The following is a 24,816-nucleotide window of genomic DNA, read 5'->3' on the forward strand; positions in this document are numbered from 1 at the left end:
ACATCCCTGCCTCCATATTTCAGAATAAGCCTTCTTATTCCTTTGTTGCTGCACAAACATGAGCTTACTAAATAAAAATCATCTTCCCCATACCATATATTCCATGCTAAGCTACAAATGACAAGATGCTATGTTGAGAAATTGATTGTGTTTACATTGAATTCTTGTAAATCAATTAGATTATTTAGGAACAACCCATAGTGGCAATGCTCTCAATCATTAAAGCATACTTAATTCTGTTGCTTAGTGACCCCTTCACCTTTACCTAATCTGAACCATACACACTGAGAGTCACTGTCTTGTTTGTCTGGATTTATCAACGGCATTTTAGATCTCAAGTATGCAGTGATCACAAGACCCGATTAAACAAGGTACAAGGGAAAAAAAAAAAAAAGTGCAATTTACATTGGCTTAGCTCACAAATGAACACCATGGTTACTAACTGAACCTGCAGCAGAAGTAGCCTGGACAAAATTCTTCCCTTTCATCTGGTTTGCAACCCTCCTCATTCAGAATCATCTCTCTTGGAAAGGAGAAACACAGCTGATCTGGCAATATTTTGATGCACCAACATGCCAATCTTTTTCAAAGCAAACAGACCTTACATCCAAAATTATTCGTTTTGCTGTCATTGCTGTTTTTGTTTTTTTGTTGGCTGTTCCAAAACAGAATGGCTAGAGACAAGAAAAAAGATATGGGGCCATTTCATATATTTGAAATTACAAACAAATACAAATTGCAAGCTTGCAAACACATAAAAAAATACTGGGCAAACACAATTTTCATTGGGTAAAATTATGAATGGTAATGAACCATAGAAACAGGCTACACTTTGTACTAGTTCCGAAGTGGAATTTTTGGATGTAAGTTCAGCAGGTGGTTATGTCTTTTTTTTGTCTTGTACTTCTTGACTTTTCAATGGTTATGTTTAGCTGTGCACATCAATAAGAGAAGTGTCCCGATTGTGGTCATTGCTTCTTTTCATTTCTAAGAATATGGGTCTATGACCACATCTCTGTGAAGCTGTTGCTCCTCTTGTAACAGCTAGAGGAATGAAGAGGTCATTCTGTACTTTTAGGGAATGGAGGGAGTAAGGAGGATAATTACACTCCCTTTCTCTTTGTAGGTTGTATCTTTGCCCAGTCCTTGCCTCAAAACCAGTACCATGATCTGTGGTGTGGTCTCTGTATATATCACGCTTAGATGGCAAATGGTCATTTTTCCAAATTTGGTCATAATACAATTAAGCCAGGTGTTGAAATCAGAAAACTACATAAAATCTCCATTTCCATTAACAGCAAAACAAAGCAAAAATCAGAAAGTTCCATGTAAGTGCAGAAAGGACCAGATAATTGATGTGACAAAACCATGTGAAAGGTTGCACTATAGCACCCCAAAGACATATACCTGCTAGCTGAACCAGATCTTCCTTTGGTACCTTGAACTGCATCTACCCATAACCTGCCATCAGTAAAGCTTTTGACAGGATACCAAACTGACTGTACATTTGCATTTTCTCCATTTGCTTTAACAGGGATCTTTACAGTGCTTGCTTGCAAAGCATCCTTTTAAAAATGATGCTAGAACGCTGTTGTGTGCTGAGTGCAGCGGTGCTGGTCCCAGCATGATGTCAGATAATGCTGCTTGCTGGGCTTTGGCTGTGGCACAGCAGAAGTCACTCAGCATTCACGTCTCAGCCAAATATCAGTACATTTCAATTCCTTCTTCTGAAATTTCCCTTTCCTTCATGCCAAAAGAGGTCAGTTTTCGTACAGATTTTCAGACTGATAAAAGATCTCAGCCTCACCACAGACAGCAACACCAGCACTACGACCAGCCCCAGCTCTGCCAATACATCAGCTTTGCCAAAAGATACTGTACCAAAAATTTGGGATGCAGGTAATGGCTGTTTGTATATTAATGTTAAAAGTCATCAATTTAAAAAGCAACCACTGGAATTCAGAATCACTGCAAATATGTTCTTTTCAGTGTCAAGTTTAGAAAAATTGCAAGCATTGCAAGAAGAAAAAATATATTTGATTAAACCTGTTTCACTGATCCATTGGTACAGACTTATAGCATAATGGTACTTCAACCTGTCAAAATCTAGAAAATCAAGTAAACAGTTACCAGTTATCTCTGGTTTTGAGAGTTTGAACTTTCCAGTGTTTTTATAATTTCCTTTTTTTTTTTTTGTTGTGTTGTCCCACTCTACTCTCCCCCACACCACTACCCCTGACTATCTTAAAATGTATCACCTCACTTTTGGTGCTACGTTTGGCCAGTCTTGTGTTCCATTTAAATGTCAGGCTGTCTCCCTTTCTTTCCTTGAGCAGACCGGACGCACTCTGGATTCATTCTCTGATACACCAGAGGGCTGTGCTGCCATCCAGAGGAAACCTGACAGGCTGGAGAAATGGGCTGACAAGAACCTCACAAAGCTCTTCAAGGTGAAGTGCAAAGTCCTGCACCTGACGAGGAACAACCCCACATGCCAGTACAAGATGGGATTGCCCAGCTGGAGAGCAGCTTCGTAGAAAAGGTCCTGGGGGGTCCTGGTGGACACCTAGTTGAACATGACTGAGCTCTGTGCCCTTGCCACAAGGAAGGCCAGTGGTATCCTGGGCTGCATTTGGCAAAGTGTTGCCAGCAGGTCCAGGGAGGTGATCCCTCTCCTCTCCTCAGTCAGCACTGGTGAGGTCGTACTGAAGTACTGTGTCTGGTTCTGGGCTCCTCAATACAAGAGAGACATGGAGCTACAGGAGAGAGATGATGAAGGGACTGGAGTAACTCTCCTGTGAAGAAAGACAACTTGGATTGTTCAGTCTGGAGAAGAGAAAGCTTACAGGGATCTTATCAATGTATATAAATACCTGAAGGGGGGATGCAAAGAGGATGGAGACAAGCTCCTTTCAGTGGTGCCCAGTGTCAGGACAGATGACAATGGGCACAAACCGAAACACAAGAGTTTCCATCTGAATGTCAGGAAGCACTTTACTGAGTGTGTGATGGAGCACTGGCACGGGTTGCCAGAAAGACTGTGGAGTCTCTAAGGAGTCCCTCCTTAGAGATCTTCAGAAGCTGCCTGGACATGGTCCTGTGCAACCTGCTCTAGGTCGGCCTGCTTGAACAAGGGGGTTGGACCAGATCGCCTTCAGAGATCCCTTTCAACCTCAGCCATTCTGTGATTCTGTATGTTCCTGTCCTAAATTGTCTGGAGATCTACTACTCATAACAACTTGAGTAGGATGCATGATGAGGAAGGCTTTTTCAACACAATGTTCAAGTCTAGATTCCTAGATTCCAAGAGCTAGAAGCCCCAGCTTATTAAGATGTAATTTCCTACCTACTAAATGAACTACACATTTTATCTACTGCTCTTCCTAATTCCTGTTGTTTGAATTAACTTTCCAATATGAAATGTGAACCCAAAGGTACATGTCTGTCCATCATCTACACAGATATGAAATTAGACGTAATACTAAAAAAATTAAATCCCACCCTATATCAGGGTAGCAAAAATTTTTGAGGAAGTTCAGATTCAAATGCAGGCTTTGATGGAGCAACTACAGTCTTTCATGCTAAGTTGCAAAGTATCTTACCTACCAGCAACTAATTTTGACTTTCATTGCTTAATAACTAAAACTGACAGAGATAAAATTTCTGCCCTGCTGCAACTGAACCCAGAGGATGTTTAAACTCTGTTTTCCACAAGGGATGATTGTAGGGTGACCTGGTTACACTCAGAAACTCCCCAACACTTCCAGTGTAGATGCCTAGCTTATCAGGAATTACCAGAAGCTCATTTGAATGAACCTTTCTTACTCATTTAACTATCTCATTTTAAGGTGGTAGGTTATCACAACTTCAAGGTAGTTTTTCAAATTTGAAATTTCTGTTCATACTTAAATCACCTGATATTTTATAACTTCCATAACACAGTAAAGCTTACATATCTTAAAACTGCACAGATCCCAAGTAATTGCACTTGCAGGTGTTATCAGAACCAGAATTAAATTTCTAAACTGTTCCTTCCCTCCACACCGAATCACTTCAATGCAAACAGCATGAGGTAAAACTAAAATAGAGTTTTCAAGGGAAACAAAGCATGTAAAAATGTGCATTGGGTAGATTCATGAAAATGTAGAAACTTGGTTTAGAAAAATCAATTTCCATATGTTTATGTATAAGACAGAGTAAGCTGCTTGGATTGTGAGATCTGAGGCCTTACATTTTTTACTCAGACACTTTTCCTGACAATGATTTTTTTTTTAAGTCAAAATGTCAAACTGACCAGAATCACCAGTGCACACAGATGAAACAAGCAGGGATGTAGCATGCTTCTCTTCAGTGAAACATGAGACAGAAAAGTTGTTCTAAGTTACAAACAGTGAGAGAAACATGCTTTAAAATAAATATTATCTAATTCAAAATCTATGTACAACTCAACTATGACAATACCTGCCAAAAGTATGGAACTGGGTACGTGTAGTGCTCATACATATGGATACACATACAGAAAAAAAATTACAGAAAGTACGAAGATCCAAATGCACTGTGCAGAAGGTTAGTCCATGGAAGAACAATATTTGTTAGAGTAGAAATATACTCAGAAGCAGACAATTTTCTTATACATTTATCTCATTTTTATCCTAGCTGACTGCATGCATCTTCAGGCAGATCCAGATGGAGAGCACAGAGCTGCATATCTGAGGGCATTTACAACAGGACCAAAAGAAGGAGCTTAACGTGGTCATGCTTCAAGGTGCACAGCAGGAATCGTGTTTTCAAAGCAAGATTAATTTGCATTGCTGAAAATGGAATGGGATCCTCCAAAAAAAAAAAAAAAAAAAAAAAAAAAAAAAAAAAAAAGGAAATGAAACTACTAGAAAATGGCCTACTTCTTAGATTATACTTTCTCCTTTTCCACTTCAGCAGTTGGTAGGGACTCATAAGATCACCACATGCTAGCACAATGAAGTGAATTGTATGCTATTTAGCACCTTTGTAAAGCAACTGTAAGCCTGATCAAGATACTGGAATAAATTTCAGTAGCACGTCCTTTTGCCCAGTGGAGCTCTCGGCCTCTTTTTCACATTTTCATTAATATTCTGATAGAGCAGGGGGAAAAAGGACTGCATAGAAATGAGGTATGTTACGTCAGTAGCAACCATTTATTAACAGTTACTATCATTTTAGTGCCCTAAAGGATATGTGACCAAGCTTACTGGTTCACATTATCATCTGAAGGCTCCTTCCCCAGCCAGGCATGCTTCTATCAGCAACCCAAACGGCTCAAGGACTGTGACCTGCCATCCTGCATCTCATCGCCCAGGATTCTTCACAGAAGTGAGGCTGGGACATGAGTGTTAAAGTGCAAATATAAGCCTGGCTCTAAAAGATAAGGACCTCTTTAGGTCCTGTACTGTTTGTACTCATAGTGCTGTTAAGACCTGTGGAGAGCATCCAAGTCATGACCAAGCATTTGGAGAACTTTGTTTAAAGGGGACAACAGAACTGTAGCAGAGCCAGCCAGTTTAGTGGCCTGTGTAAACACAACCTGCACTGGCAGTCCAAATGTTTATGGCTAGATGTGCTTCTTCATAGGCCTGTTCTTTTGCAGCCCCAGGGTTGTATAAGATCTCTTGATTTCTGCTTACTGAGAACATGGCTATTCCCTGTGCAATTGCATATGGTGCAGAGGTGAGTGAATGAGCATGGGGCATGCACGTGCCAGAACCCAATGCAGAGAAAGGTGCTGACATGCAGCACTTCAGATTATCATTCCACTTGAAAGGCCTTGAAATGAGACAGGGAATTTTTGCATGTATATGATGTACGAGCACATCTACAAATGCCAGACTAGTCCCAGTTTTCCAAAGAAAACTTTGATATTTCCTGTTATTTTCTCACTCCAACTTATAACTGGTTTTTATACCAAACTTTTTCAGCTAACCTAAGGAAGAGCAGCAACTGGCCTATAAAAAGATCTTGATTTTAGAAAGTAAAACATAATATGTATAAAACATAACATGCAGCAGGGGACAGCGCTGCTACACTTAAATTCACCACCTTAAATTTCATTTAGGACAACTACCCCAAATTATTCCAATTAAAATAATGTGTTGTTCATCTATCAAATTTTTAAAATTCATTTGAATCACTTAAATTCAATTTAATCTAGAATACAAGAGAGGAAAAAATGTACTAAGAGTTTGTATTGTAATACAGAATTAATTCTGCAAAGAATCTACCACATTTATCATTCAAGGAAAATTCCCTGATGCCAATCTCCCCAGCTTTAACATTAGATTTTGGGCCCCGTTTCAGGCAATGCTGCCATAAGGATAAAAGACGCTACAGATTTTACATCATTTTTAGACTGCCGAGGGGAATACCCACTCCATCTGACTGTTTTCCCCACTTTCTTATGTCTGTATGTAGAATCCAAGTTGCCATGGGAGATGTGAAAAAGGATGAGATACCTCTGCTGCAACAAGAAGAAACAGACATGTATTGAAGACTGGACCGAGGCTAGGTAGGGGTCTGGTGGGTTACATCATTGAAAAATGCAGACAGGGGCAAAATGTATTAATCATAGTGCTGGGAGAGCTGCCAACATTGTTTTTTACCCAAAATGCAGAGTAGTGATGGGGGAATTAAAAACCTCAACAGCCACAAATTTCTCCCTTCCTCCACTTACTATTTTGATCCTGTAGCACTTTGGAGGACTAATCTACAACACTGGGAAGCCTATCACCACCCTGCCTTTCTTAAATTGAAGACAAGGATGTGGACAGTATGACAGTATTTTAGGTTACAATCACAATTTTTATTGATAATTCAATTAAATTAATTTTTAGCTTTAAAAAGTTGCATATTGTTCCTGCAATTCCTTACGTCTATCTCTAATAAATGATAGTCTAAATACTGGTCTGTTTTTCAGATGGCCAGATTCGCCCTGTAAAAATACCCTGTTCAATGTGACAATGACAGTCTTTGCTTTCAGCATCTCCATCTGTGTGTCACAACCCCTTTGGAGAAAACAGGGAAGTCACAACTTGCACTAATTGCACTTGTGAGGGAAGACTGGCACTGTCTTTCTAGTTTTGATGAATCAAAAGGCAAAGGCCAATAATTCTAGCAAACTGGGTCTTTTGGACAGGGAAGATGAAACAAGCATTTTTTAAAATGGAAAACCAATAAAAAAGTGCTTACCTTCTACTCTGCTTTCTTACACTCAGTAATCCACTTAATTTTTCTGACAGTAGTGTATGTAAGCTAGAAGGTATATATATAAATGAAAACCACATCATGAAGTCTAGACAAAACTTATCTTAAAACTAACATCCATGCACTTTGGAAGAAGATTACCACACTTTCTTTTTTCTTGATAAACTTTAATAAAATCTTCTGGGTTTGTCTCAGAATTGCTGTATTTCCAGCAGCTTAGTTAACCCTTCCAGGGAACACATCTCAGCCCCCTGTTATTAATCTCAACTTCATAATCTCTTTCATCTCCCGACAGTTTCCAGCCCAACAGGAACAAAAATGAGAGCAAAACATGCAAGCTCTGCCAGAAGCTGGGTGTGACTGCCACCTCTGGGGCTGGTAGTTATTGACCCTTGTCATGATACCTTGCAAAACTCTGGAAAGCTGAACTTTGTAAGGTGAGGTGTATTAGAAAACAAAGACCAACTTCCTTCCAGCACTTCCGTGGGGTTGCATTCAGTGACCAGATGCCTGGCAATGGCCTGGCAGTGCCTGGCAATAGCAAGCCTGGCTGGGGACTTCGTTCAATCACAATCAATTGCTCCTGTTGGCAGTTCACACAGTGAGAAAAATTGTGGAGCAGCACAAACGAAGATCATTAGGGTCATAAGGAAAGCATATACTGGGGAGAAGGAAACAGTTTTCAACAGCAAAGCAAGCTAAGTAGGATCTAACATTCACCTTACAATAGTTCTGCTGAAAATAAGGCAAGAAACCCAGCTTATTCTGTTCCAGGATTTTGTCAGTGTTTTGTCTGAAAGCCCCAGAGGCAGAGGTATCTAGCGGTTAGAATACTGAGGGTTCATCTTACATACTATAGTGCACTAAAACATAGGATGATGCTGTTTATGAATCATTAAATATCTATCTGTGAAGTCACTCGATCATTTGGGTTAAAGCAGAAATCCCATCAGAGGAGAACAGCTGCAATGTGGCATTACAATCGTAAACACTGAGGCTTTCGTAAAATGACAAGGACAGAACAAGAACAAAATATGCTATGTAATATTAAATTTGATGTCAGGCAACACTTTATGTATGGGTTTTACAGAAATGCTTCCATTAACAAATTAAATAAGATGCCAGTGGCATTTTGGCAGGAATAGGATGGGTTTCTTGGCTTTTTTTTTTTTTTTTTTCCACTGGGGGCATATCTGTCAGTGACACTAAGGACATAGGTTGTACAAAAGCTCCAGAATAAGAGATTCCCCAAGAGATTCCGCTGCTAGGTTGGAGTGAGCTGGTCAGCCTACATGAACCAGTACAGTGCTATGACACTAGGCTGGATCCCAGAAACCACAAAGACCACAACCTCACGCTGGCCAAATCTGCCTCTGCTTTTACAGCATCCCGGCACATTATTGAGGCCAACAGTCTGGAGATCTGCCTGGTGAGCCACAGCCCTCCCACTGCTGCCTCTGGTCCTGCTGCAGTTTGACTGGTGCCTTCTCAGGTGGCTGCACAGCTCTGCAAGGCTCTAGGTTATTGAATCTACAGGGCTATGTCCCCAAAAGATACTGGCTTCACAAGTTTTTGAAATCAGATGATTTTCTAGGTCTGTCAACGTTCTAAGCCAGAATGGTAAAAAGAAAGATACCTTATATTGACTGAAATCCTCTTGAATCTAAAGCTGTCAGCTAGAAGGGATAGGCAGTATGGTCCTCAGAAAGAAAAAAAAAAAAAGATCTGTACTTCAAAACACGAACACTTCTGTAACTGCCTGTCAACATTTTGTGGCCACCCTGGCCTAACTCTTCACTGGGTCTGCTAAAGCTCTAACATGCTATCTTTGTGAACAGAGGCTTGCATGCAATTCCAGGTTGATTTATTTTTATGGAAAAGCCAGTATTATTTAATAAAAGTAACTTTTAGAAAGAACATTTCAATAGAATTATCCATCACTAAAGCAAGGATATATTTCTGTTAAAGTAATAAAAATGCTTGAAAATTACACAAAAAAAAAATTAGCAGCAGCTATTCTAATTTTAGAGGCATGTATGCTGTATCTACAAATTAATGGCTGCATATGCACAATGGTTATGTATGAATAACAATGGTCCCTCTTTCCTGTTTCAAATGGCAGAAAGTCATTAGCTGATGGCTTTGGATAGGGTCTAATAACTTCAGTAGATCTCAGACACAGTAAGAGTTGGCAAGATAGAAAAACACAACCATTACATGCACAGATACAGCAGATCTAGAACTGCTCCATAAAATGTCTTCCTAGCAAATACCACTGAATTTTTGAAATTGAGACATCCTGTTGCACTATATAAAGTGAATGAATTTTTTTCTAAAACGTAAGAAGAGGTAGAATAAAATATGCCATTTGAAACAAACAAACAAACAAAAAAAACAACAACTGATGTTTCTTCCAATTAGTTTTAACTGAGTTACAGACTGGATGGACTAAAGCTTAGGAGTTTGTTATACCACCTCTAAGCACTAGATAACACACACTTCTCAGTGTTGGGAATGTGTATTTTACTGATTATTGGCATTTTTTTTATGTCATGTGCTGGTATAGTATGTCTTTATTCCTTTAATATTTCTCTCTTTAGCACAGACAACAGAGGCTGCACTAAAAATCATATGGTGCAGGGTATCAATGCTTTTGCCACTACAAGGGGTAGCCCAGTGGTTGCACCAAATGTATCTTTCCTCAGCTTTATTTATTTTATTTATTTTCCCATAATGGGAAAGAATACAAGAAGAAAAGCAGGTCGATGTTTTGGATGAGGCTGTTCTGATATGCACAAACCTTCCTGTCACACAGCACCGAGCTCTTTGCACATCAGCCCGAGGAACACGCTGGGAGGAGACGTGTGCTGTGACTCTCTGAGCATATGGGATTGGTTTCCCATTTCTAACCCCTGACTTCCTCAAAATAGGAATGCATGTTTGCCTCTGAAGAAGATCATGCCTGTGGGTCTTGGTGTCTGGAAAAGGTGTGGGAAATACATTTCTTTTTGATCAGAAGATGCAGTTCCCCTTGATCAGTAGTAGCAATGAATGGGGAAAGGATTCAGAGTTCCCAGAAGAAACCTGCAGATCCTTACTGACAGGGATCTTGAAAATCCAACCTGTTTCACTACAGTGAAATACGGAAAACTGCACAGAACCTGGGGTGACAACTACTTGATTTCCAGCTGACACAGTTGTTTTTTATTATAGATTTCCCAGTTGCCAACAAAACAATGATTTATTGCCACATTTTCATGTGGCAATTCCACAACAACCCAATGGGCAAGCATGGGGAGGAAAGCCTGTAAACTTCCTTTAGCAGAGCTTTTTTTAGTCTGTTGGCTGCTTCTTATGGCTTATGGCCTTTAGTTAAATAAGTTACATATTACCTCTTACATTCCTGTTCTGGAGAAATGCTATGTCAATATCCCAACCTTCCACCGCCAAGCAAAGAAATGAGACCAGCTACATGCTGTGAGACCAAAGGTCCACCTAGCTCACTTCCAGTGCTACTGATCTTAACTGGCTGATATGATTAAGAAAAGGGTAAATAAAAACAATAATTGTCCCAGGATACCCTCTTTGATTCCTGTCATCTTTGGGATAGAGATTTTTGGAGCTGAAAAGAGTCTCTATGTTCACTGCAACGAACATGGGCTCTTCCATCGATCCTTCCTTCCTATATTTCTTCCATTAGTTTACCTGAAGTAAGTTAATTTCCATTAGTTTCACTGAAATCAACCTACTTTTGTCATCCAAAGACATGTAAAGTGAAAAACAGTTTACTTTGTTTCTTTTAAGGAATTTGGTGCTCCTTAATTCCTGTGTTGTGGTCTGTAAGTGGTGATAATCATCAACAGTGGCCAGAGATAGTTAATAATTACTTCACGTTAAGCTTATCCATGTTGATGTTTTTATTATTTCCCCCCTGAACTATTGCTTTTCCTATATATAGTATTTATGTCTTATTATTTATGTAGTTATTTATGTCTATTATTTATGTAGTTGTAAGGTATCCTTTTGGAGATGGGGTGGCCAAAATGGCACACATGATGTCACTCCCAAACTTGCACTCACCAAGGACTTACATGTACATAGTGAAATAACTGACGCTTGCTGCTTTGCCCTTTTCCTTTCCAAGTAATTCCTAACTTTCTGCTTGCTATCCATCCTGCTGCTGAGTGCTGTGATGTTCCAAGAGATCTGCCCACAGTCACACCAAAATCTCTTTTCTGAGAAATAGCAGCCTCTCACCACGGCGCAATATGCATATTTAAGGTTTTCCTTATGTGTGTTACTTTCCATTACACTGGATTTCATCTGTCATTTTATCACCCAGTAACACAGTGCTGTGAGTTGTTCCTCTAACTTGTCAGTACATCGACAAACTTCAGTGTCTTCAGATTTCGGCCCCCTTTCCATACTCTTTGGAACAGCACAGGTCTCCACATGTATCCATATGTAATTCCACTCTCCAGCGTAAACACTGATCCTTTGTTTGCATCCATGTTTCCTACCTTCAGAATTTTTATTTCTGCCCCCAAATAACCTCACTTTTTACCCTTTTTACTGAAGTAATAGGATCACTTTACCTGTGTATTTTACACCTCTCTAAGAACACTGAATCCATACTATATTTTCCTCATGTATTCACTTATTTACTCCTATACTTTCAACCAGTTTGGCCAGTACAGAAGACAGGTTTCCTGGTTGCATTTCCCAGATATATGGAACCTCTTTTGAAACCCCATGTCATACTTGCTACCTCCTGCTCCTCTGGGATTAAGGCCAAACTAATTCATAACTTATATATGTACATATATAAATTATAATGTATAATTTTACATTTGAAATCATGGCAGTTAAGATAATTAGTTTGGCGGTTTCTTGCTTTATTTAGAATTTAGGTGAAAATTATTTTATTTTGGTGATATGATAATATTCATTTTATTGGTTTATTCTGAAATCTATTCTACCACCAGCTCAATAACAACAAAGGTTTTTGAGGCTGTCTGATTACTAGAAAAGTCTTTGAAGTGAGAAGCTCTCTATACTCCACCACAGAGACTATTAACACATAGGTTCATTTGGCTTTGTGTTGCCACTTATTTTTCTGATTTCCTCATTTTGATTAGATCCAATGAGCTCTGAAATAATTCCTGTCTACTGTATTTTAATATTTTAATGTCATTCACACATTATTCTTCAAAATGTTTGCCGTATGATTTTTCATTTAGCTTGCAGGAATTTATATTCCTTTACATTTTCTGAATGCACACAAGACTTTCACTTTTTAAGCCTGGTTGAATTACTTCTAATAGCTTCACCTCCTTCACTCTTGTCACACTGTCATAAGACAGTTTGGGACATTTCCATGCAGGGAGGGAGCAGGGGGAGAGAAGTAGTCTTTAAAAAACATTTTTAGGCATTTCGTTTTAGCTTTCAGTATGTTGTCTGTAAACAGTTTGCATTCTATCTATGAACAGAGTCAGTCAACATAATTAGTGGAGCTAAGAGGGCAAACAGGACATTCTCCATTCTGAGCACATTCAGTTGCTCTCAGTTCAGGTTCCATTTGCCTTTATCACCAAAAGTTTCACCTGATCCAAAGCAGAGAGGCCCAAGAAGCAGCCCAACAGGTTGCACAGAGAGGTGGTGGATGCTCCATCCCTTAAGTGTTAGGGGCCAGGTTGGATGGGACCTTGGGTGGCCTCATTTAGTGTCCTGGCCCATGGCAGAGGGGTTGGACTGGATGATCTTTAAGGGCCCCTTCCAACCCAGGCCGTTCTTTGATTCCATGAATTCACCATGTCACAGGTATATGGTCTGTTTCAGTTTTAGGATTGAATCTTTAGCTCACAGTCATATCGCTTGGATGCTCTGCACAGCCTCAGTCTTCCCAGAGTCTATGGGAATAAAATACTTTTCTCTGCTTGAATCCAAACATCTTTAAGGTATAGCAGCAGTCTTTTAATGATCTGTTATTCTAATAAAATCTTTACCTTGGATTTTTCCTGTCAGAAATTTTTAACATACCTGCCAATATGCCATATCAATATGCTTTCTTATAGTTATGTATTCCCTTTATTCTATCATATTTTAGTCTTACACCTTGATTTTGATCTGTTATTTTTTATGACCTTTAGCTATACATTAATGTATTTCTAGGAGTTTTTGTTGCAGTTTTTATACCTGTATTTTCCCCTTTTCTGTCTTTTCCTTTTTTCCTAAGACAGATTTCTTAGAACATACCATTCTCACATGTGCCCTTCTCCACCATCCCTCCCCCATCCCAGTTCTTCTCAGTCATTAGCTTTAAACACCTTACAACTTTCTAATATGGTTTATCTGGAACCCATCTATAGCCTAAGAAGCTGGAAACTGAAAATAAAAAAAGATTGTTCTGATCAGATAAAAAAATTTAGTTCTGTGCTTACCTTTATTTCCCAATGAAGTCGATATACATATATATATATAAACATGAAATATAAGGTAAACTTGCAAAATGATGTTTAAATTAAGTGAATCTTAACACCCATGTCTACAAAATAGTAGTGCAAAGTCTAGGGTTAAAGGTAAAACACTAGCTTGCAGTTATTTCCCTGAGTTCCCCACTAACACATGAACTGAATCATACAGAATTGCTAGCTAGCATTTCTCACATCCCTAGTATTCAATTTCCACGCTAATTTGGCTACATGTTTTGTTCATTTTTTTTCCTCTAGAGCAACACGTAACTGGCTTCAACCAGCCTTAAGCAGTTCTTCTGTCATTATTTAAAAAGACTACACCTCATCTAAGTAGAAAATACTGAGTTAGCAGGGAAATAATTAAGTGCATATTCTTCATCTACGAGTTAAAGTTTATTTTTCGTGATAATGAAATTCTAAAGTGAGGGAGAAGACTAAAGGATGAAGTATTCCTGTGGCTTCTCCTTTGAAGTTGGAGGCCCTGATGCTCTGTTACACTGTCAAATTATAATTGCTCTTTCAAATGTAAAAAATACAAAAGTAAATGATTAAGGGAGTTCCCATATTCAAGGATGCATGAGGGCATCCCCCCTACAACCCCAGCACCAGCAAATGGTATTGTAAGCATTTTTCTAACATTCAGCTCATGGGAAAGATCATATTATAATGTTTGATTATACTTAATAGTTAAAAGTATTCCATTAATCAGAAGCTGTGAAGTCAGTGGGGTGGTTGTTGCAGAGTTTAGTCTCCTCAGAGTGGTGAACAAAAAAGAGAGAAGCTGGATGCCAAGGGAAAATGCAGCATTGCAAACTGCATTAGTTAGAAAATGCAAAGAATGCAAATAGAAAGAAAATGCAGCAACAAGCACTAGCGAAAGAAGATGAAACATTTCCTAACTCTTCTAAGCTAAGGCGTGCTTGTGTATCATCTGAGGATCTTACACCTTCAAGAGACACTTTTTTAAGAGTTAGTCACTTGTGCTATGGATGCCCATGTTACTTATGGCTGAATAAAGATCTTGTAACTCAGATTGCTTGGCTCTGAGTGGGATCAAAGACTCAAGAAACATAGATGCTACCTAGAGCAGACAGCTTGTAGAGTGAAGCAGTCAAAAGCCCACGGCAGATGAAACTCTGAAAATGTGGAGGCAGCAGAGAAGGTTTAAACAGCACTTCACAATGCATCTGTAAAAAGTGGTGTCAGCAAAATGAGTATCAGCTGGGAGGTAGCCATAAATCTCCACTTGGCAATATGTGTCTCTGCTGCATCCAATCCAACAAGACAACTATGAAGTTGTCTTGCAGAAGTTTCAGAAGCAAACTTTTAAAAAACTGACACGGATGGCATGAGGACCTGAAGAATGGGAAACATGATGAGATTTATGATTTGAGGCATACCTATCTTTTAGTCACTACAGTCTTTTAACCTTTTCAATTGCAACAGCACAAGCAACGTCATGCATTACAGCCACAAGCCAAAAAAACTAGCTAGCAGTGATAAAAGAAAATGACTTCCAGATGACTTGCCTTCCAGAGAAGAAAGGTATCCTCAAGTCTTAGGACAAGTTTATGTTTTTTAATGGAAAACAAGATGAGAAATACTGAGTGAGAGTTGTCTGACTAAAGGTACATGTTGAGTTGTGGCCTAAGCCTGTGGGATGCCTTTATGCTTGTCAGAGACAAAGGGTGAGTTTTTTCTCATCCTGCACCAGTCACCTACAAAATATTCAGAAAAAACATACTCTAAAAAGCTCATTTCGGTCCTTTGAAGAGAGCCCTGGTTGATGACATCAGATATAGACATCTACATTTTGGTTGCCCAGAATTAGGTGATACAAACCACTCTCCCAGTGCCAGCCCAATTCAGCCACATCTTGAAGGCAAAGTATTTTGGAACAAGAGTCAGGAGACGTGGCAGGTGCCTTGCTGGGGGAAGAAAGCTCCATTATGACACAGTGGGATATCCAGAGGAATTATCATCTGGTCAGTGAAACCATTCCATGTTTCAAACAGATGCTGTTTCAGGGGCTTAACTCTATCTGCCAGCTTCAAATTCTGAAACTGGAATAGAACAGGAACCAGCCTGAATAAATGTCCATAGTGCATTGGGGTTATCAACTGATAAGGATGATAGCCCAAAGGGATTTGTGGCTGCACTGACTAAATTGAACAGCTCTTCCTCATCAAGTCAGAAAAGGGACTCAGTCATAGGAGAGTTTTACCTTCTGTCTCATTAAATCACTTTCCGCAAAAGCCAATACCAGTCTGAAATATTTTCTAATATATGTATTTCTCACATTCTCACATTTATTCCCCTTGCTTGAGGTGATAGAAGAATGAATGAATGCAACAAGATGCTATGAAGCCATTAACTCTATTAACTGCCCCAGAGCAAGGAGGCAGAGCTATAGGGAGAGATGTATCAGAGTTCCAGTGTTTGGGAGCTTCACTGCATAAAATTAATTTACTTGATCAGAAGGAGCTTTTTTTTTTTGTTTGTTTTGAGTGTCATGTTTAAAGTTCATTTCCTTCATCAGCAGGAAAAAGCCCACTTATAAAATGCAAATCTTTCATCGAGAGTGATTGGTATTGATTTTCAAATGTACTGAGTACTGTAAAATCTTTTCCCACATGATCAAAGCTTTTTACTTCCCATATAGAGTGGTCTTCTTGGTTATCACTGTGGGGTGACCTGGTAACTCCAAGATCATAGAATATAGTCTTTATAGCTTAAGCAGAAGGAATCAGTCCTCTAACTTATGGCTACAAAATATCTCACATCTTCTGTAGTTCAAGCACACCAAAGATATGCAATATATGCTTAAGAAGAGGTTACATGCAAATGCATAAATAGATGAACCCTCAAAGGCACTTTCCATTTTGCCTTTCCTAGCCCTGTACAGGAGCTGATAACCTTGAATGCACTGTAATAACTTCAAGTAATTTTAGGAAAAAAATACTTCAAATGGTTTTATATGAATATGCATTGAATTTATACAATTAAGAAAAGTGTAAATTGCTTACTTTTTAAAATGCAGAACATCTTAAAATACATTGCTTTAATTATTTAAAAGTACATCAGTTGCTCAAACTAAGTCACTTTAATTTAGAAAGCCTGTTGAAATATGCATAGATTTGAAATTCAACAAACTGTTAAAATTGCTCTAAAAAATCCTTCTCTCGATACCAATTCTTTCATTAATTAAAAATATTTTTCATTCCAATTGTTCTAAAGGCAATTTGAGCTACAAATGCCTGTGTTCCTTTGATTTCAGTAAAGAGCCACAGTAATGAAATAATTTTATTTTGGATCTTCATCTGAAAAAAAAAACACAACAGAGTATTAAAAAAAAATAGATCCTAAGTGCTGGACTCATGTCCTCTCCTTTGCCATAAGAAACACACGTCACAAAGAGTATCAGTGTGAGCTTCCTCACGCTGCTCCTATTGTGTACTCTAACCCTGGTCTTGAAAACCCATTCTCTCAAGTTAAGTTTACAGGGCAGATTGTTGATTAAATTTCTTGTTTTTCTTCAGCAGAACTAGCCTTTTGCTTGGGGTATGAAGGGACCATTCTAAGCATCTTGTTGGACAGGTAGAGATTCAAGATCTTGCTTGCGAAAATCCAGAATACTTCTAATTGCACTCACAACACCTTTGAGGAACTCATCCAATTTTGGTTTAAAGAACATTTATAAAGTTCAATCAAGTTGATTCTTACTCTTCTTTTGGACAAGCTAAACAGATTTCACTCCATGCCCACTTAAAGCAGGTTTTCCAACTGTTGTTCCTGTGCTAATAACAACTGTGAATTGTTCTTAGTGTTCCCTCCTGAAAACTCACTGACTTCTCAAAATCCTGCTTGCAGGGCTCACACGAGATCTAGACAATCTCAGTAATGACTTTCCTGTTGCCAAAACAAGGAAATTATAACTTCTGTATTCTCAATTGACATTATCCTGAGCTTGAATTAAAAATTCAAATTAAACTAAGTACCATATTAGGAGCTCAGGTGTGTTATCCACTGGATCAGATAAGTTTCTTTCAAAGTAGGTACTTTTTAGGATACAGCACGTTTCTCCCATGCCCCTTTTCTTTAGTGGGAATTGCATTCTGTTTTCCTCGAGTCACGACTGTCTTCCATTTAATCACATAAAAATGCAAATATTGCTTGATGACAAGCAGTATGTCATACAAAACAGATAACTCTGCATAAATAAATATTCTGTACTGCTACTTACTGCTAACATGATACAATGATCTATAAATGATGTTCTGACTATCAGCAAGAGCGCAAACTTTGTGTTCCAGTTGTAAATACTGAATATTGACTAAAGGGAATAAAACCAGTTAATTTAAAAAGGAATAAATTAGTAGCCTTCAGTTAATTAACTATACTCCATCTTTACTGACATGAGAAAAGCCTAATAATGTTCCATGTAGACCTTACTATAAAACTGTTAAATGAAAAAATATTTAACATTACAGTCATTAAAAATAATATTAAGTCCTAAAGGCAACTAAAGGCATAGCAAATTTATATCTCCTAGATTAGCAAGGCTTTAGCAGTTATGTGATATAGCTATTGCATATAAAAGTTCATGCAATCATTTCTGGTCAAAACCTCATATAATACAGATTGCTTGTGTGTGTAATCTTGAAAATTATCTACAGCATTCCTCTGTAAACATTAAGTTGTTAGATGCCAAAAATTCGACAGTTCTAGGCACTGAAGATTACTCACCCTTGAAGGTCTCACTGCAGTATAAATTGCTGAAAAATGAATCCCTCGTTCCTCCAACTCCATGGTCAGTCTTCCAATTATTTTGTCTATAAATAGAAACATGCATAATTTAGCAAACTTTGTAAGCTGAGAAAGCTAAAAACCTACAGTAGGTGGCAAAGTAATGAGCTAGATTCATTTAGTTTATTTATGCAATCTAGGTGCTGCTACCATTTGTATGTCAATAGGTACAAATGGGATAAGATATCTTCAGTGTCTTGAAAAACGCACAATTTCAGTAGGGTGATACAAAACCAATACATTACAACAATTCGGATAAAATAGGTGGTTTTGAAGCTGACAAGTGAATACAAGAGAAACAACAGCTGAAAGGTGACAAGTTGGAAAAATTAAAAGCAAGAGCAGAATAAATCAATCAAGAGATGAGAACAGGATGCGTACCCTGTCAGTCCAGTGACCAGTTCACAAATAAATAAATAAAGCTGAACTACTACCCGTCTGTGAATGACAAAGCACACAGAACAACTGATCAGTGAGAAACAACACTCAGAAGAGCAGTAGTCCTCAGATGGGGGCATGAGATGCGTAATATTGGCAGTGATATTCCTTTTTTGCTTCAGTGGATTTAAAGCCTGATTCTGTACCCTCAATGGGATACAGAAAATTTTGCTGTTGACTACAGTGGAGGGCAACGTAGAAATGTGCTGGCATACTTCTGAAAACAGAAGGAAAATCAAGTAAGAAAGAGAGGACCTTTCAGTGCTGTGCAGAAGATTCTCTTCTAGCTCTGAAACTACAGGTAGTTGTGACAAATACTTACAACTGATAAATGTTTTCAGTCTCTATACAAAAATATTAACATCTGCTTACAATGAGGAGCATAATAGCAGTGAATCAAGAGCTGGTATTAGGGTTGTCATTAGGACTGTGAGGGAAATAAGCCAGCAGACTGACATTTACTGTTTCAGTGCCTTCCCACTCCTCAACCATGTAATGGCTATTAAATAGCCTGGACAACACCTTTCTCAGATTTCAAGGTTATACTTTACATGATATTTTGTATTTTATTTTAATGTATTGGTAGTGGAACTTGCATTATTACCCTTTAAAATCATTTTTATTTACAGTAATTATGGTCTCCTGGCTGAGTAAAATGCTTAGCTTTTGTGAAAATGCAAGTATTGTTGTGTTTTCTTTTTTCTGTAGGGTTTTAACCAAACTGATTTCCTTATATCAGTCACGAATCATAGCAATGTAAAGTTTACTTCTAAGAAAATATTATTAAAAGCTTCTACTATAAGAAACAGACTTAGTCAGGAAAGCAAGCGCCTATGTACTACTTAATTATACTGATTGCGGGGGGTTAAAGGAATTACATAATGTAGATTTGTATTCTACATGCACAGTGCAATGCACCAGAAATTCTCAGCAGCCTCAGATAAAATTTTCAGAAGGAAAAATACTACATAGAAAAATGCATAGATTGCATTTATTTTGGTGGTTTTTGTGCGTGTGTTTTTTTTTCTCTTCCGTTAAAACAACTGATTGCCTTCTGAAATAACACATTATTTACATTTCACTTCAGTAAGGAGCTACACGTAACTATAGTTACCAGTAAAATCTATAACTTTTGCTTTTGGGTAGATTCTAGAGGTAATTTCTTCATTTGGAGAAGCTGCTGTGAACATCCTTATGACAATGAAATTGATATAGATCGTTGTTTTCCTGTGACCAGGAAAGCAGCCAAACATTCCACCTTGCTAATGAAGTATTTGCAAATTCTCCGAGGAAAAGGGCCCAGATTTGTACACGCTATTTTAAAGCACCTCAATTCCTTGCCTATATAGGAATGTTAATTATCCCCAGCTCTTTCTGCAGTGGAACAAGAGGCATCTCCTGATGGTAATATTGTTAGAGGGATTTTAGAGTGGTCTTATTGCAGGTTTTTCAGTTAGCGTGAACCAAAAAAACACTACGTAGAACTGTGAATGTAAAACAGTTTGTCCAGGATAACCTTTTTCAGTTAGCATAATTGCATGCTATGCCCTAGTGGAAGGATTAAGCTTTTCTGTCTCACTAAAGACATATTCCTTGAATTTCACCAGGGACTGCAGGATAAGTGCTATTATTAATTTCTAATCCACCTTAATTTCTTTGTGTGCTTTTACACATGGATGGAAGGGATCGAAGAGAGAAACTAAGAAGAAATGTTCTGGAAGGAGAAAGGTAAAACGAAACTAAAGGTATAAACTAGTAAAATGAAACTAAAGATATAACTATGAATAAAAGAGAAAGAACAGAATGGAGCGAGATGAGAAGAAGAAAAATGGGAGAGAAGAGAAAGAGCAGAAAAAGAAATGCACTAAGAATCAGAGCAGAAAGATGAATACACACAAAAACATTAAAGAACCTCATCTTAGATGGAGTTGTAGGCAGATTTCTCATTGATTCTGAGGTATGCTGCATCCAGCAGGTAAGACTGATAAGACAGAATGCAAACTTCTCTTGAGTAGAAAAAAAAAAATAGGAAACTGGCAAAAATTGAGTAATGCTCCCATGCTCCCAAACACTATTTCGTGCAAAGGAAATAAAGAAGAAATACTGAAAAGAAGCATAAAGAAAACAGAGCTAAAAGCAAGAAGAAAAAGTACACTTTTGTTGAATCAAGGCTAAGAAAGGGAGGGCTTACAACCTAAAAATGCTGTTACAATTAAAAAAAAAAAAGAGTAAAAAATAATCTTTGTAGAAACTATTTTATAGAAATAACCCCATATCTGCCTATCTCTATCATGTAGGGAGGGAGAGACTGGACATAAGTCTGAATCCCTGGAACCTTGAGCAGGGTTGGATTCTGAATTCCAGTTTGGATTTTCTCATGAATGTCATTTTAATAATGTGCTAAAACCCCGGCTTACTCCAGCGTCTACAAAGTTCAGAACAGCACATTTCCCTTGGGCAGAATCCGAGCCCATTTGTTCTGTCTGACAGAGATTGCTGTCTGCAGTGAGTAAAACAGCAGGAGAGATTTCTCTGACATTTTATTACGTCAGATTTTAAAGCCATCTACAGTGAAAAGGAAAGAAGTAACTGTGACAAACGTAAGAGGCTTTGTGAACTTCTAGGCAGCGTAATACAGGTCTGTCCTGGTTTACTTTGGGCTTACTGTTGATAGTATTAAAAAAAACATCCACAACCAAACAAAAAAGCAGTATTTATGGGTCAGCAATTCTCTTGTTGCCTTACAAGTATGTGACACAGAGTATATTTGGTTGCTTATCCAAGTAGAATCTACCAGCAGTCACTCCACAAAAAACACCAATAACTCATGGCCTTGCAAGCAGTTATGACCTTGAAGGGTGTGCTGACAGCAATGTTTAGCAAATGGTTGTGGTTATGCTGCAACCGGTATTCAGCCACCTACACCAGCTGGAACCTGGACCACAAGATTTGGAAGGACATTTGGGTCTCTTGTCTAATACCTTTGCGATGACCCTCTTCTGAGTCTGCCCCATCCGCTGCACAGACTTTCAGTGGGATAATTTTAAGGAACTTTTCAGTAACTTTCATTTGAATTAATACTTCCTGCTGATATTTCCAGGTTTTATTCTGCAACACGTTGAGTGGCTGCTTTGGCAGATGTACCAGAAGGTGAGGATGCAGCCCACATTACCACTTCTCCAGAGCACAGCTGCGACTCAGAACACTGAGCGCAGATTTTGCAGTTGGCCATAGGAAGTGGCACATCTTCCCCGTGCACACACCTTTTCCTGATAACAGCCAGTTGACACCAACCACAAAGCTGGTAGTAGCTTATACCTTCGTCATCCCAAACGTGGATGGGACAGGAGCATTAACTTTGCTGTTCCAAAACAAAAGCAGGCTGAGACAAGGTTTGGGAGGCCTGTTCTTGACTTTGTGCAGCTGATGAAAAAAATGGCCTTTAAGGAGGGCAACGTTTAGCCAAGGCCAACATTAAGCCAAAGCTTTTACCTGATATGTTCTGAGGACAAGAAGGGAGAACTGAACAATGGTAATGGTTTTAAACCAGAAGTGGGTATTGATATTAGGAATAAATTCTTCATTCTGAAGGCGGTGAGGCACTGGCACAGGCTGCCCAGAGAAGCTGAAGCCCCATCCCTGGAAGCATTCAAGGCCAGGCTGGATGGAGCTTTGGGCAACCTGGTCTGGTGGGAGGGGTACCTTCCCATGGCAGGGGGTTTGGTACTAGATGAGCTTTGACAATCCCTTCCGATACAAATCTCTCTATGATTCTAACTTCACTGCAATTCAGAGATGGAAATCCAGCTGCTTAATTGAGTCTAAAAGACAATAACTTTGGAGTTGTGCAAGAACAAAGGAGAAAAGATTGCACCACTGATTTCAGTACAAAGGTATTTCCCCTGATTTTCAGATCTGCTTCTGATTTCCCACCCCCTGCTCTGGGTAGAAACTGTCATAGACTCCACGGACATTGCAGTGCACGTCCCTGAAACTACCACTGCAGTCATTTGCAGACTTTGTAACCTGATTTCTAATTTAGAGTAATAAGCCAAAGCCCTGCAAACATCCAGATGCCTCTCACTGCCCGTTTAGTCTGTGGCACCTCTTTTTCAGCCAGATACTGTACAAGAAAAGTTTTAACATTGAGTTGTATGAAGACATTCATCTTTAACAAGCAGTATTTAATACCTGCAGAACCAATGAAAGACTCTAAAATCAAAGGCTGTGAAGGGCAACGGTATTGTTTCACAAAGATTGGGAAAGCATTCCCTGCTCACTCCATCAGAGGGTCTCCACTGTGAGACAAGACCTTTGGGCTGCCAGAGGAGTCAAAGCTGACGATGCAGGGCTCACACTGCACTGGGAGGATCCCAGAGCATGAGCAAAGGCCCATGCCTGAGGCAGAGGTGAATCATCACTATGTTTCGGGTCACAGAGCTGTAGCCATTTCAGTGGGTTTTGAATCACTCACTCAGTACTTCAACACTATGATAATTGTGTGCTTGTAAGTACCGTGGGTGGGGAAAAAAACCTTTTAAATAGTCACATTAAAGTATTACAGCAACAACTGGAAAAACAGAGAACACAATCTGCTTAAGCAAGAACACAAGCTTAAATGGTGAAATGTTAGTGACATCTTGGTCATATTGCTTACCATTTTCAGCCATTGCTTCCAGGGTGGAAACCTCACTTAAGCCACTACAAAGAATATGTGAGAAAGACAGTTAAAAATCAATTACAAACAACGTGACCCAGAAAAGTACACAAGAGCTGACTAATCAAGGTGTCACTTTCAGCATCAGACTACAAAGTTCCTCCATCATCTTCTCATCTCCTCATGACCCTTCTGCAAAGCAGTTTATACAAGGATGACATCTTCAGCTGATTCCTCAAAAACCTCAAACCTCTTTAGCTGAAGAGAAGCCAGACTACTGATGCTATTTTGACTGTTGTCTCCTCAGTTATCCTTGCATTTAGTGGTGTTCATCTGAAATTTGTACATGAGCTCTTTAGATTGGGTGTAATTTATTGGTGTAATTTTTAATTGCACTCTCTTAGGACCCATCCAATCATGCACCATATACTGACAGGTATGAATGCTGAAGTAGCAATCGAGGAAGATAAAGAGCAAGAGAAGCTGAGCAGAGGGGCTCACTATATCCATGCCTTTTATTTCCTTGAGGTACATTGGCATTGTCATACTCCGTATGACTTCACAGCTTTCTGCTGAAATGATACGAAATAGCTGCCCATCTAGATTGGGTTTGTGACCCATACGCAGCCTCCAGGAGCACTCTGTACCAGACAAACCACAGTGATGTAAAAGCCCTACAAGTAAAGTAACAGCCAGGCACTAGGATCCACCTGAAGCCTCTGCCTCCATTAGGCAGCAGTTGTCATAGGTCTGGAAACAGGAGGAGTTATAACCCTCCTTCTACTTCCAGAGTTATGAAAAACAGTCTCATTATTCATTTTTACTTCTAGGTTGTTTGTATGTTTATTTGTTTATTTTTCCTGCCAGTGCTTTGACCCCTGGAATGCCTTCTAGCAATTAATTCTGCAGGTTAATCATGCATTGCATGAAATAATTCAGCTTTTCTGCTTAAAGTGTGTTGCCATTTATTTTCATTAGTTGTCCTTTTGTTCTCATATAATGAGGCAGACAAAACAGGAACGCCTGACTGACTTTTTCAACATAATTCAGCTATTATACCTGGTAAGCTCATCAGAGGACATTAAAAAACACCGGATACACATTTGCAGGAAAAAATAACTTTGCTAACCTTGTAACCTTCCCTTTTGATTTCTAAATTTCCTGAATATATCAGATATTTTCAAAAAAAGATGTAAAAATCTTGCATAC

At 38.8% G+C, this 24,816-nt stretch overlaps 1 protein-coding gene across 1 annotated transcript in view; it reads right to left on the reverse strand.

The window, feature by feature from the left end:
• The window catches only part of ATP6AP1 (ATPase H+ transporting accessory protein 1), a 55,228-nt gene that overhangs the window by 13,725 nt on the left and 16,687 nt on the right, over positions 1 to 24,816 (reverse strand). The window contains exons 5-6 of the mRNA XM_084515428.1: positions 23,608 to 23,651; positions 18,453 to 18,538 (exon numbers count right to left, since the gene is read on the reverse strand). Coding sequence (XP_084371554.1) covers positions 18,453 to 18,538; positions 23,608 to 23,651 — 130 coding nt within the window. The remainder of the gene's footprint in view (positions 1 to 18,452; positions 18,539 to 23,607; positions 23,652 to 24,816) is intronic.

Source organism: Aythya ferina (genome assembly GCF_964211825.1).
Source record: "Aythya ferina genome assembly, chromosome: 1".
In the NCBI taxonomy this organism is placed as follows: domain Eukaryota; kingdom Metazoa; phylum Chordata; class Aves; order Anseriformes; family Anatidae; genus Aythya; species Aythya ferina.